The sequence below is a fragment of the Phallusia mammillata genome, chromosome 6 (genome assembly GCF_965637545.1).
Source record: "Phallusia mammillata chromosome 6, kaPhaMamm4.hap1.1, whole genome shotgun sequence".
In the NCBI taxonomy this organism is placed as follows: Eukaryota; Metazoa; Chordata; class Ascidiacea; order Phlebobranchia; family Ascidiidae; genus Phallusia; species Phallusia mammillata.
The window spans coordinates 23958191-23977086 of NC_137257.1; the positions used below are offsets into that span (position 1 = coordinate 23958191).

At 36.5% G+C, this 18896-nt stretch overlaps 3 protein-coding genes across 7 annotated transcripts in view; all 3 read right to left on the bottom strand.

The window, feature by feature from the left end:
• The window catches only part of LOC145233954 (structural maintenance of chromosomes flexible hinge domain-containing protein 1-like), a 32992-nt gene extending 29874 nt beyond the window's left edge, over positions 1–3118 (bottom strand). Inside the window, exons 1-4 of the mRNA XM_080098718.1 lie at positions 2855–3118; positions 1050–1128; positions 656–820; positions 346–428 (exon numbers count right to left, since the gene is read on the bottom strand). Of these exons, the coding sequence (XP_079954844.1) occupies positions 346–428; positions 656–820; positions 1050–1128; positions 2855–2986 (459 nt within the window). The 5' untranslated portion in view covers positions 2987–3118. The remainder of the gene's footprint in view (positions 1–345; positions 429–655; positions 821–1049; positions 1129–2854) is intronic.
• A 461-nt stretch (positions 3119–3579) lies between these two features.
• On the bottom strand, positions 3580–5034 carry LOC145232290 (uncharacterized). Its single transcript, XM_080096880.1, has one exon. It carries the CDS (start codon positions 4769–4771, stop codon positions 4277–4279), a length of 495 nt encoding a protein of 164 aa, XP_079953006.1. The 5' UTR covers positions 4772–5034; the 3' UTR covers positions 3580–4276.
• Positions 4643–15902, bottom strand: LOC145232289 (basal cell adhesion molecule-like). 5 transcript variants are annotated; one of them, XM_080096878.1, is made up of 19 exons: positions 15671–15902; positions 14890–14994; positions 13609–13770; positions 12631–12678; positions 12399–12521; positions 12002–12088; positions 11354–11611; positions 10188–10370; positions 9638–9738; positions 9137–9278; positions 8720–8860; positions 8204–8358; positions 7874–7952; positions 7417–7514; positions 6879–7056; positions 6537–6573; positions 6212–6266; positions 5041–5088; positions 4643–4704 (listed from the first exon to the last, which is right to left on the bottom strand). In XM_080096878.1, the coding sequence occupies exons 1-18, from the start codon at positions 15705–15707 to the stop codon at positions 5077–5079; spliced, it is 2001 nt and encodes a 666-aa protein (XP_079953004.1). In that variant the 5' UTR covers positions 15708–15902; the 3' UTR covers positions 4643–4704; positions 5041–5076. The 5 variants fall into 5 exon arrangements, with proteins under 5 accessions (XP_079953004.1, XP_079953001.1, XP_079953002.1 ...); XM_080096875.1 differs by lacking the exon at positions 5041–5088 and adding an exon at positions 5661–5740 and having other exon boundaries at positions 15671–15862; XM_080096876.1 differs by lacking the exon at positions 5041–5088 and adding an exon at positions 5624–5740 and having other exon boundaries at positions 15671–15862.
• Between the last annotated feature and the right edge of the window lie 2994 nt (positions 15903–18896).

Below are 18896 nucleotides of genomic sequence, written 5' to 3' on the forward strand. Positions count from 1 at the left end.
GCAATTTTCCTGTGTGTGATGTTTTAACATAACAATACATTTACTGCAAAATTTACTTTATTACATTTCCATGCAATTATCAACTTTGAAACATTAACATGACTTATACACTCAAAATTGCTTCTTTTGTTTTGAGTGTTCCAAACCATTTTACAGTAAAAAATGCACTATATACATAATGCTAATTACCATATGCTTTAACATGCCACATACCATAAAACATATTATCCACAACACAAGGCGCGAGCTTGAACTAATAAAAAAAGGGTAGCAGAAAAAAGACCCCGTCACAATACTGCAAACAATCATAAGACAAGATGTATACTACTGATCAAAATCACATACCAGGCTTATCTCAATGCATCGGGGGCCTTTATTCTTGACAGTAGCTGCTAATGCATTGTCAATCAGTTCAGCAAACGCAAAAGCTGCAATACAAAATGCATCAGTAAATCGTTTAATTGCAATTTTCAGTTTTGTGTTTAATATATTTACGCAGCTAAAGAATGCATACTGTGTTCAAAAACAAATAAATTTCAAAAATGCGTTAATTCAACAAAAAATTCTAATATCAACCAATTACTGTTGTGTGTATAGGCAAAACATTATATCAGCAAATGCAACAACAACAAAAACTGCAACAAAAAATTCTTACGTAGCGGATTAATGTGACCTTCACTGGCATAATACTCATATATTCCACTTTTTATCAATGTATCGTAATGAGGTTGAAATTCAATTCTCTCGGATACAGGAGCTCCCAAAGGTTGATCGAGATATTTCAGGAGGTAAAGGGTGTCCCCAGATTCAATCATTGTAACTTTAAATCACAAATACTAGCTGTTAGTGTAGGGTTAAAATATATTTTTTTAAATTTAGAAGCAAGTGTAATTTAGTATAGCTTAAAGGAAACTATAATTTTAGTATAATTTTTTTGATGTGTACAAATAAATGTTTTTATAAAGTAGCTATGCAGCAAAAAATATTGATGTGTTTTATTAAATTCTATATTCTAAGCAAATCATATGAACATATTGAGTATGACATACCAAATGTGTCATCATCACAAATTACATTCCGTCCTGTCGTTGTTATCAAGAATGATTCTCTTGACCTAATGGAGAATTTCTACAAACATAAAATCGATTTATAGTTTGATTTCAAGCTATATTGAAAAGTGCACATAAGTAAGGTAAATGGTGGAACTGGTTAGGGTTCCTCTATTTCCCGAAATTTTTAATTCCTAGGATTCGAGATATAACTTTTTTATTTTCAGGGAATCCCGATCAGCACATTTTCGCAAAAGCGCATTTTCGCAACAAAAATTTACCGTCTCTGGTAACAGCTAAGTCAAAAACAGCTATGTCAGCTAAGTCAAAAATTGTATTTGCATTTGGTAACAGCTAAGTCAAAAATTGTATTTGCATTGTCACTTCATTGTCACAGTTCCATTGCTGAACGGTTAAGTAAACAGCAAGGACACCGGAAAAAAACTTTGGGTTATCGAGTCAAGACAGCTAGCAGAAATTTCAACATTACCGTTATTTTTTTACAAAATTATTCACAAAAACACTTTTTTGCTTGATTGTCTGTTTCCCGGGAATTTAAAACAAATTTCCTGGGATTCGGGAATGTAAATTTGCCCATCAATCCTGGTGATTTCCCATCTAGACATTATCAGAAGGGAACCCTATAGGGAACTGGTTCTATAGAACTGGTGATCCCCTATTACGAAGCTGACATGTGCAGCACACAAGTAGCTTCAGCATTTTTATAAAACAGGAAATACACAATTTTCATGTTGCTGTACTTCTGTTCATTAATACTGTGTTACCATGCAATTTATCCAGATTGGAAAGTTTCATTTTTGCGCGGAGGATATTTTTTTCGTCAAAATAATTGCGCGGATTTTTGCGCGGAATTACATTTTTCTGCGCGGATTGATAGACTTTTGATTGACAGGTTAATTTAACGATTAACGCAATTTGTATGTAACGCCTGTAAGACTATCCAGCCGACAAAAAGAACAACTAAATAAAGTAATAAACACAACGAGTCTTCAGTTTTGGTCTATTGCGCATGCAGCTGTTTTGCGAGATTCTACAATTTTTCATTTTCATAATGATTCAAACATTTTACTGATTTGTTTTATCGGGATAGTTTATGATTGCCGAACTGCTCTTAACTGCCAGCTATTATTTGTCTTGCAGAAAACATTATTTTAGGTAACTTGCCTAGCCGACAGTCACTTTAATAGTCAAACTACGTCCTAAAAATACATATAAATGTACTTTTAACGACTGCGTTAGCAAAATAGAATTGTTATTTCAAGCGTGACGATTAGTAAGTTTCGATGTGCTTGACTGATTTACATGGATTGTTCGCGAAATAAGGCTTTTGGCGACATAGAACTTTATTGTGCAACGAAAATATAAAATTTTAAAGAAAGTTTATTATAGTTACCTACGAAAGCTGTGCTAAGTTGTGCGTACAACATTTTTTTTGCGCGGATTACACGTAAAAAGCCTAAATTTGCGCGGATTACAAGGGTAAATCCAAAATATTGCACGGAGGATTTAGGCCATTCTTTCCAATTTGGCAATTTATAGTATCACTAAAACATTTTGAGGGATTTAGTCTTAAATAAAAAGGTTGCTTAAAATGTAACAGGTTTCAATTTGAAGCAATGTTATTTTCCCACACCTGTTCAAGCATTAAATAATTTGCGTCAGATGACACTAAGAACATCACTATTTAATTTTTTACACAAAAAAACAAACCAAAAACCAAGTCATTATTTTATTTATTACAAAAGTATAACAGTTTTGTATTCGGTCTTAACTCTTAGTCTTACTTTCACAATCTTTTCCAAAAATACATCGAAGGCAAAAACTCCACCAATATGAATTTTCTTTTTCTCAGAATCAACATTTGCACTCCGCCGGTCGTAAACATAAACAAAAGCATCTTCTTCGTCATTATCCATGTTTGCAGGTTAAAAACAATTGTAAAACCTGCACAATACGTTTTTAATCCAGTAATGCACTTTCCCGCGCTTGTCATGCGCGTTCTAGAATGTAAATAAACGCGCTCCACGCTGCCGGATTGTTGTTGAACAATCACATTTTATCCAAAGCACTAGGGTCATGGTTTGCAAAATTTCACTTGCACTTTAATTTGTTCCACGTGTTACAATCAAAAAATTTGTTTGTTTGTTTTATTGTGATGCAAGGTGCCTGTTTTATGGCAAGTTCGTTGACTCGTTTGTTTGTTATTTTTTTTAATTCAATTCAGTTCAATCTACTAGGTTTAATTGAGCTGGAGAAATAACGCCCAAGTTTCATGCTACGGAAACCAAGAGGCCGAGACAGGGTTAGAACCTACAACCTTTGGAACACCAGCAGGTTGCGCTAAACATTTGCCCGCCTTGGCTTGCTGTGGCCATAGTCGTCGTCCTAGTAAAGCCACATGCTAATTTTCTTTTCTTGACCCAGTTAATTCTTAGTTATATCTGCTACTTAAATTCTGGCTTGAATTAGCAAAACTAAACTTATATTCTATTACTTCTCAAAAGTTCACTTGTGTTCAAAAGCATGTTTATTTGATTGAATGGTCAGTGCGGCATCAAAACATGCCTTAAATCATCGTACATTTATAGACGAGTCGAGTTAGATACAACACAATTCACATTTTGAAAGCTTTACATAATTCATTAGGTATTGTGCATTGAAATGTTGTCATTGAAAAAAGGCGGTACTCATTTTCACGCATAGCCTGTAATAGGAATAGAGTATATCATTATCACAATGCAAATATCGAAACGTCGATACAAAGAACAGAGTGATACGTAGCCTACAAGTCCATATCAATTGCAAGTACCGTTACGTGTGTGACGTGTAAACAAATTGTTACAGTAGAAAAGCAAAAAATTTTGATGATTAAAAATTGTTTAAATGCTTGTTAGATGTGAAATCATTTGGCTGCTGCTAAGATGTGGTCTCGTATTGGGAACATAACGAACAACATAACGTTGCCGTAAGCACGAAATATAAATGACAACAAGCGCTTTCTAAATGACAACGAGATAGCTAAAAAGCAAAACGCAGATTACAAACGCTACACGGGCCAAAACAAATCGCCAAAATCCAGTTGTGCAACAAACGCGACATGACGTCATCAGTGCAGTGACGTCACAACGCAACTGCAACGCGCAGAATATCGGGCGATGCAATATACAAATGAATGCGTGGAAACCGCCACAGGTAAAAACTGTAAATCACCATGAAAATTTATCCTCTGCGCCAGAACCATAGCAACCGCCCTCTCGTCCAGGGCCAGCCCTCGCGGACAAGCCGGGTTGCCATGGCCTACGTGCCCATGACGTCACACTACCAACTAAAATATACAAATTAGGCGAATCTGTGACGTAACGAGCCAGCAGCCGAACGGAATACGAGAAAGCTAAAAAAACACGATAATGACGTAATAATGGATCAGTCGTCACGGGAAAGTACCTAACTGTGTTTATGACGAACGCACAATGGTCGAGAAAAATTTTGACGACATAACGAAAAAAATCAGGACTATCCAGCAAAAGTAAATTTAAAAAGCAGCTGAAAATTTTGTGTGAAAAAAGTTGATGTAAAATGTGCTTGGATGACGTCATCTGATTTGCATAAACTATTTCCCACAGGGCCGTCAAACCTGTAAAATAGAAAAAACGTTTAAAATCCGCTTCAAAAGCGATTAGATTACAAAACGAAAACAACATTTTATTGCTAGACAAACGTTTTTGTAAAATCTGCACTTACTAAAACAAAAACTTAAAAAACTGTACTTATTAAATACTACTTAAAGCATGCAGCAGTCGTTAAAGAAATCATTATAAAAAATAAAACATTTCATGTTTTAGCTTTATTGCACAAGGCAAGCCTTTCCAAACAAAGAAATACACCAATTCTGTAGGGTTAGTAGTCAAAAAAGGTTGTTACAATTACGTCACCAATCAGGTCGATGACGTCATCACCGCTACTGTGTTACCTGTGTGAGGCTTTAGTGAGTTGTGCGCATGCGCGGTCAGGCTCGGTTCTGCGTTAGTAAAAAAATAAAGATCACATGCCAGTCGTCACCAAACAGTGCGTGTCACCAAGTGCCAAGTGCCAGTGGCAACCAAGCGAAAATTCCACTTAATGCCGCCTGGAAGTCCATGTTTTGTTGTATTAACCCAAATTTTGGTCTACCGATTTAAAAACGGCCAAATACAAGCGGTGTTTTTTTAGCAGCATGCAGTGATTATATTTAGGGTAAATCGCTTTTCCAAAAATGGGCTTAACTTTGAACAATTTTAACACTATATATACGCCAGGCCCATGGAAGGCGTTATACCGAATCAGCCGGTCACCAAACATTCCCATGTGACAAGACGTAGGCTAGAAAAATTTAGCATAGACGCTTCAGGCCTGATCCCAGTTATGAATTTATTTTCATCTTAATTTCAGCAACTTTATTTTAGCTTAAGGATTTAATACATTGATACAACATCAAATAACCCCCGCCTACAAATACAACAATGGTTTTAGGGCTTCCAGGTTTTGGCATTAGTGGAATTTCAATAGTGGCTTACTGCTTATTTGGCAGCAGCATTCGCCAAACAAACTGACTTTTATTTCTGCGAAAACGTTCTCATTGGTTTTGTGTTGTTAAGTCTGAAGTCGTCCTGAGCCTGATACGTCACACTGGGCTGCAAGTGGTACGTCATTACTACGTCATTGTTACGTCAATTCGGTGAAGATCAGTGAGAAATGTGTTTCAGTGCATGTACCAGTGACAGAAGTATATTTTATCTCTTAGTTGGAAACCAGTCGTTGAAGGTACGTTTATGTCTTTGCACTTTTAAGCGGGTTCACGGGCGAGCTTCTTGTGCACTCAACCGTGCGATATATCAGAAATTAGTAAACTTGGCCACAACTTTGGCTCAAAGCAATCCGGACTTCAAAAGCACAATAAGTTAGCATGCCTTTTGGGACAACATCTGCTACGGTTAAATGCACGAAGCTCGTTCAAAAACCCGCTTTAGGTGTGCAAAGCCGTGCATGTAACAAGCATTACGACTCAATCCATTATTGAATGGGTCCAGTTGAAGTAACAATTGTAGCTTTTTTAGGCGAATACGTATAGGAAACATTTAGGCAAATAAAATATTTGATCATACCCCGTCGTTTTCTTCCGACTTTAGCTTCTCAGTCTCATGTGGGGCTTCCGCGTCCCTAGTGAAAATATTCAAATTAAATAAGTTTCGAAGTCTGTTATTGTCTGCAAAGATGCTTTACCCTTTTAACTGTTCAATTTGATGTCAGTTTTACATCAAAGATTTTGAGCAACTTTTTAAAAAAAAAATGGTAAAAATACATTACACATGGAAAAATCCTTTTAAAAATTTAGAAAAGTAAATCAAACAAAAAACAAATCGTTATCAGTAAGTAAATATCATATAAACTTGTTTTGAACTATACAAAATAAAAAGACAGGGTTCTTACTTTTCTGCGGGAGGAGCTTTTGGTGCGTTCTTCTTCTCTGTAAAGTCAAAAAATAGTTGGTTTAAAAATGACAAAATATAAAAACAAACAAACCATGTATTTGCTGGACATTATTGTGATGCTTTTCAGTTATCTTACATGTTCACTTTTGTAGGTATAGCTCAAAAAAACTTTTAGTGTATTGCAGTCTCTACTAATGTAATGCCGTATAGTGATCAGGCGATTACTTGCATATGGCGCCACCATATAAATAATACACGACATAGAAACAATAAACAATACAACACAACTGACCTGCCAAAATAGGAACAAATGTAAAAACATTCACTCAGATAAACTTACTTATGCAGTACCAGGCGAGAGGCACTCCGACGAGCACCAGGGCAACGAGTATGATGATAATAATGATCACACCAGCTCCAAGTCCGCTCGACTGAGGTTCAGCTCCATAGACAAGCGGGTCATCAAGCTTGACATTTCTGCTTGTTGCATTCTTGTTGTTCTTTCCCTCACACATGTACTGCAACGTAACATGAGTCAGCAAATAATGCAACGTAGCATGAGTCAGCAAAATATCGCAAGTAGTGGATGAACAGTAGCACAAACAGTAGCATCCTTACTAATCTTTACGATTGGGGGCATTTGATTTAAAGCCCTTTGTTGGGTAACAATTTTGGTGTTTCGATAAAAAAAACATGACAAAATTAATTTGAGTTACGTCACATTGCATGACGTATTGGATGCGCATTTTAAAAATCCTAAACATCACAATTACAGAACATAAAACTATTCTATGAGGACATTAACATGCATGACTGTCTCAAATGCGCAAAAAATGTGTTACAAAAAAATTATTTAATCCGCTCATCGCGACGCTTACCACTAGAGGGTTAATCTGCACTTCAACGGAGGGTTGATTGTATTCCACCATACTGGTACCAGACTTTAGTTCGTTCCCTTCGGCGTCGTAGATAGTCACTAAAGAAAAAAATCATGATTTTTATTTCAGAAATTGCAAATAGAAAAAGTATTTAGTGAAATTGACTCATTACGTTTAGAACCTTCCCACATTAGATCATAGTACGCCAGGTCCATACAAGACGTGATATTGAATCAAGCTTATTTATACCAGATTAATTCGGTATGACGCCATTAATGAGCCTAGTGTACTATGATTTATCGATGAGTATGCCGTGATCACTAGTCTGCATGGATGCTTTGATCCTAGTTCGAATCCATTCATCTCAGCTTCCCATAATAGGGTATATAACTGGCAGCAGATTTGGGGCATGGTTTTGTGTCTCGGTGATAAGTTTAAAATTTAAATCAAGCCTTACCTTGACATGGTGGGTTTCCAATTGCTTTGCACGTCAACCCTACAAACGCGTTTCCCTCCTTTACACTGCTGGCGGAAACCTAAAAGGTTTTGGCATTAGTGGAATTTCAACAGTGGCCTACCGCTTATTAAATGGTTAAGTTGTTGTCATTTTCTTGGTTAACAAAAATGACCAGACCAAAATCCTTTGAAGCACCCTATCGTTTTTTAAGTTGTAGCGAAAATTCGCAAACACGTTTCATTGCTGACTTTATCACATACAACGACACCAAGAATTAAAGTCATGGCTTTAACTGCTGCCCCTGATTTTGTGAAAACTGGCTTAACCTACCGTTTTTGTGAATTCAAGGGTACATCCACTCTTCACTTCGAGTTGGAATTTTGTGCTAAGAGTCATAGCACCTCGTGCTTCGCATGTGTATTCTGCCGAGTTGGTGAAGTATACTTTTTTCAAGGTCAAGGTTTTTCCAGTGGAGAGCGGCTCGCCTGTAAAAAAATATATGTAAGTTACATCAGTGTATGAAAGTTGATGCTAATTCGAATTAATAGTACGCCATAGCCCCATTAAAGTACTATGGTTTACAATGAGTATGCCGTGATCGGTGGTCTACATGGACGCTTCGGGGCTGAACCCAGTATGGATGTTCGTCTTAGCTATTTCGAAATAACGTTGTTCTACTTACTTAAAAAACACTCTACATGAAATTTACTTTAAAGCTAACAACTAACTAAAGTAAAAAAGACACACTTAATGAGGTTACGACGTAACAACTTTAAATTCTGGAAGCAAATACAATAGAAAATAGACATAGTAACTTTGAACAAACAAAAATGAAATTAAACTAACCATTTTTCAACCAAGTAAATGATGGGGTGGGATTGCCTTTAGCCTTGCAATGAAGTTCCACTGTGTCTCCGAGGTTCGCTTCAATAGCTGTGTCTTCGGCAATCTGATTTCCTTGAACGGTGAGAGTTGGCTTGTCGGTCCCTGTTTCAAGTTATTTTTTTTAAAGTACTTGTCAAAAGTTAGTTCGTGCATTAAAATTGCCCAACATACAACTCTGCAGCAAAAAAAATGTATTTACAAGGCCTCGTAAACTTAAATTTGCACCCTATTATCACACCAAACTTGCGTTATATGCAGAAAACAATAAACAAAGGTGCCAAAAATAACAGAATAAACGGCACAAATTCATATATTACTGGCCAGTATACCCGAAAACACTTAAGCATTATATATCACACAATATGTAATACCACTTACAGTGGACAAACAAGTCCTTGTTATCTTCAATGTCTTCTTCGCTGCTTGGCACTTTGCAAGTATACATGCCCGCGCTTGACTTTTGAACCTGAAGATCGTAAGGAACAGACACTTCTTCTCCTGTTGGAAGCGTCAAGGATGTCTGCAAAATACGAAGTTCATAAATTTAATGTTTCTTATTCTTGGTTAAAATATTTTTTGGACTGGTGAATTTAAAGCACAATGCTTTTTGAACCTAATGTATTAGAGTAGTGTCACCAAGCGTTTGTGTTTGCCCAAAACTAATTAACTATAACTGTAACTGCTGGTCACCAAGCGTTTCCATGTGACAAGGCGTAGGCTAGAAAAAAAATCTAGCCAGTCTGTTTTACACTCATTAAGCAGTTACAGTTATAGTTAATTAGTTTTGGGCAAACACAATAAAAGCAGTAGGTTAAGTCGACTTTTAGGCGCTACACTGGAGTATTGTGGTAGTCAATGTTGCGGGGAGTTTTTACTCACAATGGGAAGTGGGTTTCCATTCGCAATACAGTCAATCATCACAAGATCTCCGACTGTTGGCATATTTCTAGAGAATTTAATTTGAACGTTGTCTGGATCGTCTGGAAAAAGGAACAAAAGTTTTTACCTCATTTTGTTTTTGTGGTATTTAACATAAAATCAATGGCACGGATCTGAAATAAGCGTAAAGACTAAGTAAAATACGGACTGTCATTAAAACAAAACATGCCCATTTGGTATAATACTGAATATCCAAAAGTCTTTCCACAAAATCGTACGCAACTTATTTATAACATTAAGGTAAAAACTATGCATAGTCGCATAGGACACTAAACTAAACCGACCAAAAGCAGTTAATTCGAACTCAAAAGATTTCAAACAAAATTCGAAAAACTTATATTTCTGCATTCACAACAACAAAAGCCGTTATTAAATGCCGTTTTCTACATTAATGAAAAATATGCAGGCAAAAAGAGCGTCAACAATATACACATGTTCAAATGGCACTGGCACTAATACAATGGCACTGTTTTTAGAGCTTTAAACTTACAGAATACTGTGTATGGTGGAGTTAATTCGGAAGATACGACTTTCTTGTACACCTCAACTGAGCATTCAATCTGAACTTGGTCCAAGTCTTTTGTAACATTAAGACTGAGTGTAGATGTGATGTTGAAAGTTCCATCAGCGTTTTGAATTGTTTCTCCAGTTGGAATGTCACCGAGACTTACAGCTGTAAATAATTTTGTAATGAACAGCAATTTTAGAATTACTCTGCAAGTTAGTAAAATCATTTGGCTGGTAGATGTCGCCAAAGAACAAAAATACTAAAAAAGGCCTTTGGTTGCAATCTTAAACTTTCTTTTTTACTGATAACCGTTGTTTGTCAACCTAAACTTAAAATCCAGGATTGACATTTTTTTAATTTGCTGTTGTCCTATATTTTTCAAACAACATATTTTTTTAAAGAATTCTATGGGACACGATTTTGTATGTAGGGTTCAACCAAACACCTCAACACATTTTGAGGCCTGTTTAAACACGTACTTTACAGCTCACCAAAGTACTCAGACATTTACGGTCCAATAAAGCGTAAAAAACTGTTCGATGGCTGTAATTTGCTCTTCTCGTTCTAATGCGCATTGCGACATGGCATAAAAGCCGTGGGCGACGAAGCGTGGAGTGATTTCGAACAAAGACGTCTTGAAACTGGTTTAGGTACAAAGTTCGGTGTTTTGATACAACTTAATTGGTCACGAGACCTGGTGTCAGCGAAAATGTCCGTAATAACCCAATATCATTAAATGATGAACCAGACTATTACCCCGCCGGCGTTCTAATCAAACCGTATCTTGGCGTATTAAAATTGGTTTAAACTAAAAACTTTTACAACTGACAAGTTGATTTTTAAAAGCGTTTTCAACTGGCCTTTGTCTTACTTATTGCTGAAACTATTGTTTTTCGATGTCGCGTATGTACTAAGTTTTTTGTCTTTGTTGCTTTGCAAATCGAATAGGGGAATGATTAAAGCCTTTAGTTGAGGTGTACTATAAAAGGCACGGAAATACACAGTGGTGGGATTCAATTTTTTTGTCGGCCGGTTCTATCACAAAATCATATTTTTCAGCCAGTTCATGGACAGTAAATTCATTGACAGTAACGAGTAAATGCCGCCACTGGTAATACATATAACGTAAAAAACAGAGAAAAACTTACACGCTCCGTTGGCGGTGTAACCAGTAAAACTGACTATAGCTGGTTTGGGATAAACAAAGTTGATGTAACAGTTTGCTACTGATGTTGGTTCTGGCCCTGATGGTGTAGTGGTGGTGATTGGTGCTTCGGTACTTTCAGCAACCATGTCCCCTTCGCTGCCCCCTGCTGCGACGTCATCACTAGTGATTGCGTCATCACCCGTAGGAACCTCCTCTGCGGCGGGAACTTCTTCTCCAGTTGGGGTTTCAGATGGTGTTTCTGGAAAAATTTCAAATGAAAATTGTAATTTTGTTTTCAAACGGGGTCGTTTGTAAGTTCCATGACATCGTCGTTTTTGACGTCATAGCAAATAATTTTAGATTTTTGCACAGAGGGTAAATAAAATTTACAAAAAAGGTTAAGAACCACTGGTTGTTATAAAATTTTCACCTTACTATAGTTATCTAGGTTTCGCCAAGATCACCTTTATGATAATAAATCCTAATATCTACTCCTATTGGTCAAAAAACTAAAGTCAGCTTATTTCACCAAGTCTAACTATCTAACTTTGCCGCTAAGTTCCAAAAAACTTTTTGTGTCGCCAAAATTCTGTTTAGGAAACACTGCGTTATTCGACAAGCGTTTTCGTCGTTTTTACTTTTACCGTACCTTCTGGGATTTCGGGTGCTTCGGTTGGTGGGATGGGTCGAAGGTTGAATGATGACGTAATAGCTTTAATGGACACCGTTGGAATAGCTGCAGAAACGAAAATTAAAGGCTTAATTTTATATCACAAACATATTAACAAAACCAAGGTAATTTTTAAGAAAAAAAAAGTCAAGGGTGCAAATGTGCTGCTAACTGTAGTGCTACATCTAACTTTCGTACAGTTTACTCTGACTTGTACAGTACGAATACCATATTAGACTTTAGCTGCGTTTGATTAGCTTTAGTTTGGGGACATTGGTATACAAAAGCCAACGTAGGTTTAGGTACAATGTTTCATAACTGGAGTTGTTGTGTTTGTTAGAGAGCGCATGTTAAACAATGCTAAAAAATGGCTTACAGTAAACGTTGAGATTAAATCTTGTTCGTCCCGTCGCCCGTTTTGCCGTGTCTTCTGCTTCACATTCATACTCGCCCTCGTCTGTTACTTGAACATCGACAAGTGTAGCCATTGCCGTTCCAGCTTTAAGAAAAAAATGCATAATGTAATCACAATGCACAATGGAATAACAAATGGATTAAATGGAGACCAAAAGGCATTCAAAACTGTTGTAATGCACCCACACCCTTACATTTGTACTGTGGTTTGTTCGAATCCGTGCCGGGCCCCTCGGGTATTTCTGGGTAAAATAATGAAACACTTTGCTTTAAAATTTAGAAGTAACATTACGATTGAGTAACACAAAAAGCAGAAAAACACACGACAGATTTAACACAGGCAATATGTAGTGGATGCAATTTTGAAGTGTCAAACACAAAATTTTTACACCCAGGAACTTGTGTAAGTCATGTTTGACATCTGTTAACATATTTTAGGACATTAGTCAGCAAAACCCAGACGTAATACCCATAAGCAATATCTGGTGGGCTATCAAGGTTTCACAGTAGCAGGCTGATGAAATTATAAACGAAAATGATGCAATACTATCAATGTTACTATTGTCATGTAGATACAACACAACAAACGCTGTTATTGTATCTTTTAAAACTGGAGTTAGCATATTTTGCTTCCTTTACCATGATAAAAACTAAAAGTAGAAATCTTATGTTTACAAGTCAAAAATGTGATGAAAACCTCCAGCAAGAAAAGCAAGTCCTCGGTGCTTGGACGAGCAATTCTGATAACAAGTCGGTTTTAGGCATGCCATGTAATGACAACAGCCGGCACTGGCATTTTGTTAAGTGCCTTTCGAGTACTTTTAAGCACCCTATGGATAGTCAAAGCGCTGTATTTCTTTCATATTTATCAGCTTAACCTGTACACCCAAGGGCCTCACGTGTTATTACACCGACAGACTTGGTCAAATTAAGCATTGGAAGCAGTTAAAGAAAACGAAGACTAACTTATTAAAATCCCACCTATGAGTTTACAGGTGATAAAACAAGCGTGGTCGTTTAAATTAAATTAATTTTCCATAACACAGTTGGACAGACAGTAAAAATATCTGTGATTTATATTTAAATTGAGCCATAATTAGAACACATTGTCAATCTGTTTGTGATGTATACTAACTGATAGTCAGTTTGGTATAAGTTTGGACAGGACGTACCCAAAAATTCTGCGTTGTCCATGATAAATCTGCCTTTGACGGCATCAGGTGCATCATTGTAGACATATGATGTCGCTCGATCCGATGTACTTACTGCAAACTTCTTAGGAATGCCGTCAGCACCCACATGGAACCAGAAAGTTTGAAAGGCATTCGCTTCCGCTTTAAACAATATTAAATACCATTGGGCAGGTGATAAAATATGCAACAAAACAACTAACAGATAGAGATTTGAACATTTCTAAATTTTCAGAGTTCATATTCGGGTATTTCTTATTCCCTATTATGCCCCTAATTATAAAATTTCTTTCTATAGCTTAAGGCATAAACACAGTGCGCATTCTAAACTCCGACTGCTATTGAAAACTGCCATGACTAATGGGATTGCTTTCTTGCGTATTTAGAAATAAGAGAACAAAGATTTCAACGTAATTATAGATTCCATTGTAAGGTAACAGTTTAATGAGAATGGGTTTTAGAATTCATTCATTGTTCGTTATTATTAGCTTTGTTACTTTGGAATGATCCGATTGTTTGGACAATCAACAAGTTGTGGATTTCCATAATGTAATCACATTAAAATTCAATTCTTGAAAGCACGGATAGGCTTTTCTAAACTGTTTTTGTAAGAATGAAATTAGGCTTGCAATAGACCAATGACAACATATTAAACAAATTAAAAACCAAAATTGTATCACTTCAATTATTAGTACGTTCTGTCTAAGGTATTTTTTTCTTTGAGATGATTGGTACCTAAAATCGTTAAATAAGGCAACACGTCGGTCATTTTCAACTAATCAGGTTCCTAAATTGGGTTATTTGTGCAAGTGTCCTTCTATGGAAGAAAAAGTAAACACATACGGCCATTGTTTTGTCATAATTATAACAGGGCGGGGCTTTGCACGGGTCAATCAGCAATTGTAAACGGCTTCCGAAAACGGTTCGCACGAAAACTGAAGGTCTTTCTAAACTGTGTGGGTCGCGAACTGTGTTGCACTCGGAAATTACAACTTTTTCGATGACATGATTGTTTCAAGACTATCATTGTAAAAGCATTGCAAAAATCGACTTTTAGTGTGCAATAAAGCAAAGTTGGCAAAGATATGAAACTTCAATTTTACAAATGCTAGCTGAAACGGCCTCTACCGAGCACACACCAATAAAAAAAATCACACAAAAGTGTCTTTAGCAAAGTGAACTGGTTTTCGGAGCTTATTCAAATAGAATTCCATGAAGGTATATTTTATTTATTTTAAGGTAATTCTATGTAAATCAACTTACGTATAGGGTCCGCTTGGCACTTTAGGGTCGCATTGCTGTTTAACGGATAGGCCTTTTCTCCAGTATATTTAGCAGTGAATTCAGCCGATGACAACCCAAAGTTTGCTGAAATAAAAACATTAATAAAATAAACAAAAACTAAAAAACAAGTAAAAGTCATTTTGCGACAATATTAAACTGCATGCAGTCACAATATGTCAGGATGAAATGTTTATTTATCCCCTAAAAAATAGAACTTTCACTGCACATTTCCAAAAATCGAGTTTTGGCAACACGTTATTGTCCTTATCTACGACACAGTGACGTCAATGTCAAGACGTTTAGTGCTTTTGGCGCCTAAACAAATCCGACGACGACTAAACCACATTCACGTATTGTCGTGAAGTAGCGAACTTTTAGCGCTAATGGTTTCACAAGTTGAGTCATAACTTTTAAGAGAATAATAGAGCAAACCCTGTGCTTTAAAACCCACAATGACTTTTGCTTTGAAAAAAAGAATAAGTTTTTAAACAACATGTAAATGTGACCGGTAAGATGTACGATTTAGACCGAATTATGCGAAAATTGTCTTGTCATTTTTAATAGTTAAGGGAGCTATACACATTTAGTGCAAATGTAGTTGAATACATTATTCTTGCAAATGCAGTGCTATGATGCAACAGTTCCTAGTTATTGCGCAAAAGTCCCTATTGTTAAAATATAGCGTTCGGTGAGTTAACCCTTTATTGCACAACTATGCTAAAGTTACCTTTGACAAGAAAATGTAATTTACAATACTTACTGCATAAGAGAAATCCTAATATCAAATATAAATCCATATTTTCGAGTCGTTGCTTGACGTCTTTATTAATTCTTGGCTTCTTCACTACCACAGACACAGCCGAATAGAGAACAATTGCACTCACGTAGCAGCGTGTTACCCAAAACCGTAATCAAACCTGCATGAATAGAAACGATACGATTCAGTGATTGAGAAACGCTGATCTTTTATACAGAACCGAAGCAAACTGTGTTGCCCTGCCCTTACAAGCTCAGTCTACCATGAACAGGTAGTGAAGCTCGAATTTTTATGCTCTTGCCTTTTTCGTCAGCACCAGAAATGCCGTATACGGCGGTCTAAGCGTCACAATGCATCCCTCTTTACGTCACAATTGCACCTTAAGACCCCCATTGTTGGGGAGTGCTCGATTTGGAACGCTTGCATTGTTGACCATTGTCTGCCACAATAGCCGGTTGTTGTGTGATAATTACAGAAAGATAAACGTGGAACGCTTGCATTGTCGCCTTATCACCACTTTCCAAACTTGGGTGTTGTTTTTCAGCAAGTCTGGCGCTATAAGCACGCAGAATGTAATCACTTTCGTCGCCTAAAATAACAATCGCTTGTTTACAGATCGCTACAATAATGTTTTTACTGGTAATTGGCAATGAAGTTGCATTCTAATCAAGTAAAGCTTTAAAAACAATAGATGATCAATTTCGGCCTAGGTATCAAGCATACAAATATTCTTTCCTCAAAAAATCAGTTAATACATATGTTACAAAGAGCCAAGCTGAACAAAATCAAAGCAACAAACACGAAATGTTTTTGCTTGAACGATTGCTGACTGTATCATTTGGTTGGGTACCTCCAATAGCCGCAGAAATATTTGCGACTCCAAACATGTAGGGAGTATTCTACATATGTCTGTCGTAATTGGCATCGTCATCAAAACACAAAGAACACCCGGGGTGGCGAATTTAAATTAAATATGGATTAATTTGCATGTGGTGGACAATGTACAACGGGAGAGTACAAATCTCATACACAAACAGTTGTTTGCAAACGGACACAGCTGTTTTAAGTAAACATTCAACATCCCATTCGTTTTTCATTGTAAGGAGAAAAAATGCATCCAATTGTAAAATATTTTTTTATCTTTGAATATGTCCAATAAAATCATAAATTTGTAAACGGCCTACAGAAACGTTATTTAGTTTTCGTAGTTTTGCACATTTTAACAAGTCTTTCGGAGCGAAAAAGGGTAATTAGGTACAAATTACTAGTATAGATGATGAGAATTGGTTAAATTGTACCGCAATTGGGTGTATAATTAAGTGTTCTATTTTACATGAGAAACGCCTCAACATTCTTAAGGCGTTACTAATACGTTTAAACTATGTTTATTACCATGCTGTGATTCATATGTCAATCAAATACCACAAGAACCTGTCTGGCTGGAGTAAATATAACATACAGATACCATACTGACAAAACATACACGCCAATACATATGTTAAGTGCCGGGGGCGACCGATATATGTAACGATGTATAAAGACGCTGACACTAGCCACGCCTACCATTGTTCCTGACAATGAGAACGTTCTTGAACAACGTTCGCACAAAGAAAGTCGAACGTAGTGTTTAAAAGTAGGCTGCGCTACAATGAATAGGCCCTGAACCATTTTATGTTGGCTTTAGCTGGTTTGCTATCGAGTCCAGGTTGTAAAACGCCGTTATAAGCAGTTTGAAAGTCAAAGCATAGCTGTAAACCGGTGATAAATTTTTTACAAGCATTGTGTCGCCCAAAAGCCCGGCCATGTAGCATAGTAACCAGTTTCAGCAGGGCAAAGGTTTGTTTTTCGCTGTACTGTCTTTAAAAGTGTGTTTTTCACAAAACGCACAATTTAATATTTCACAAAACAAAGTTTAAGTTGGAAAAGATGGCCGATGGGTTTTCATAATGGCGCCAAAACGGATGGTCAGTTCGCTAATGGACATAGTCCTTGTCCACAGTATCTCAGTGGTCACTTTAAATTACGTCAGGTCTTTTGAAAATCAAACCAAACAATTCGATTTCCTTTCAAACGTAGCAATTTTCCCAAAACACGAAAATCATTTTACAGCGCTTTTCCTATTGTTACGGAAACCAAGAAGTCATAAACTGGTGCCCAGACTGGTCCGGATCAAGCCGGTTAACCTTTTATCAAAAAGATCTCACAAACATCATATAAATAGCATGATCTAAAGGTTTGGTCAAAGTCGTTAAACATGGCATTACAATTTTAAACAGTTTCATATTCTTGTTGATCAAATTTCTTGTTCAAGCTGATTAACATTTTAAAACCAATTCACTAGGTTTTTGACCACAAAAAACGTATTTTCTTCCCGACAAAGGGTACAACATTTCGCAGCTTGTATGAGAAAAGTGCAAAACTTGTGGCGAATTATACTTTATTCTCTGAGCCCACACACACATAACGTACAAGCTACACCAATGTACGGTTTGCAAGCCCAGACAAGATTTTAAATTGCGCCTAATGGGCCAATTTGGGAGATCAATTTACTCAACATGCCCATGGTCTGTTGTAAACTTCCTTCAATTTTGAAGAGTCAAAACTGTTTTAATATGTCCACATCAAACAGATATATGTGGAATATGGAATGACAAACACTATACATGGATCTGTTGATAGATTTAATGACGCAAATAACAACTGAAAGGTTTGAATAAAAAAGCATGTCGCTTTTTACATTTATTCGGAGAGTTATCTTCCTTTTTGAACAACAAAGTTTTTTAAGCAAATAACACAAGCATTTACTAAACGCTTTATGAAATTTTCGTTTAGTAAATAAATAACCAATCTGCAACCAAGGGATTTGCAACCAACTCAAACTTAATATAGCAGGCTTATTAATAGTTTATACAAAAGAGAAAGCACAACCTACTGTATATATAGGTGTGATTTAGAGCTAAATCAATTATGTGGGGGTTCATAACTCGGTCGCTCTTCCTGTATAAATCAAACTGCTTTGACTAATTATGTTAATCTTCAGGACAAGTGCGCTATATACGGTTCAAGCGAATGTTTAAACTTCCTTTAGTCGATGAAAATTGATGACACGATTTAAAACGCTTCTGACTTAAGGACATAACTCATTAGTTATCGTTTTGAATTTACCACGACCTTTTGTTGTTTGTAAACACAGTTTTATAGACAATTACGTAATGCACACTGACTACGT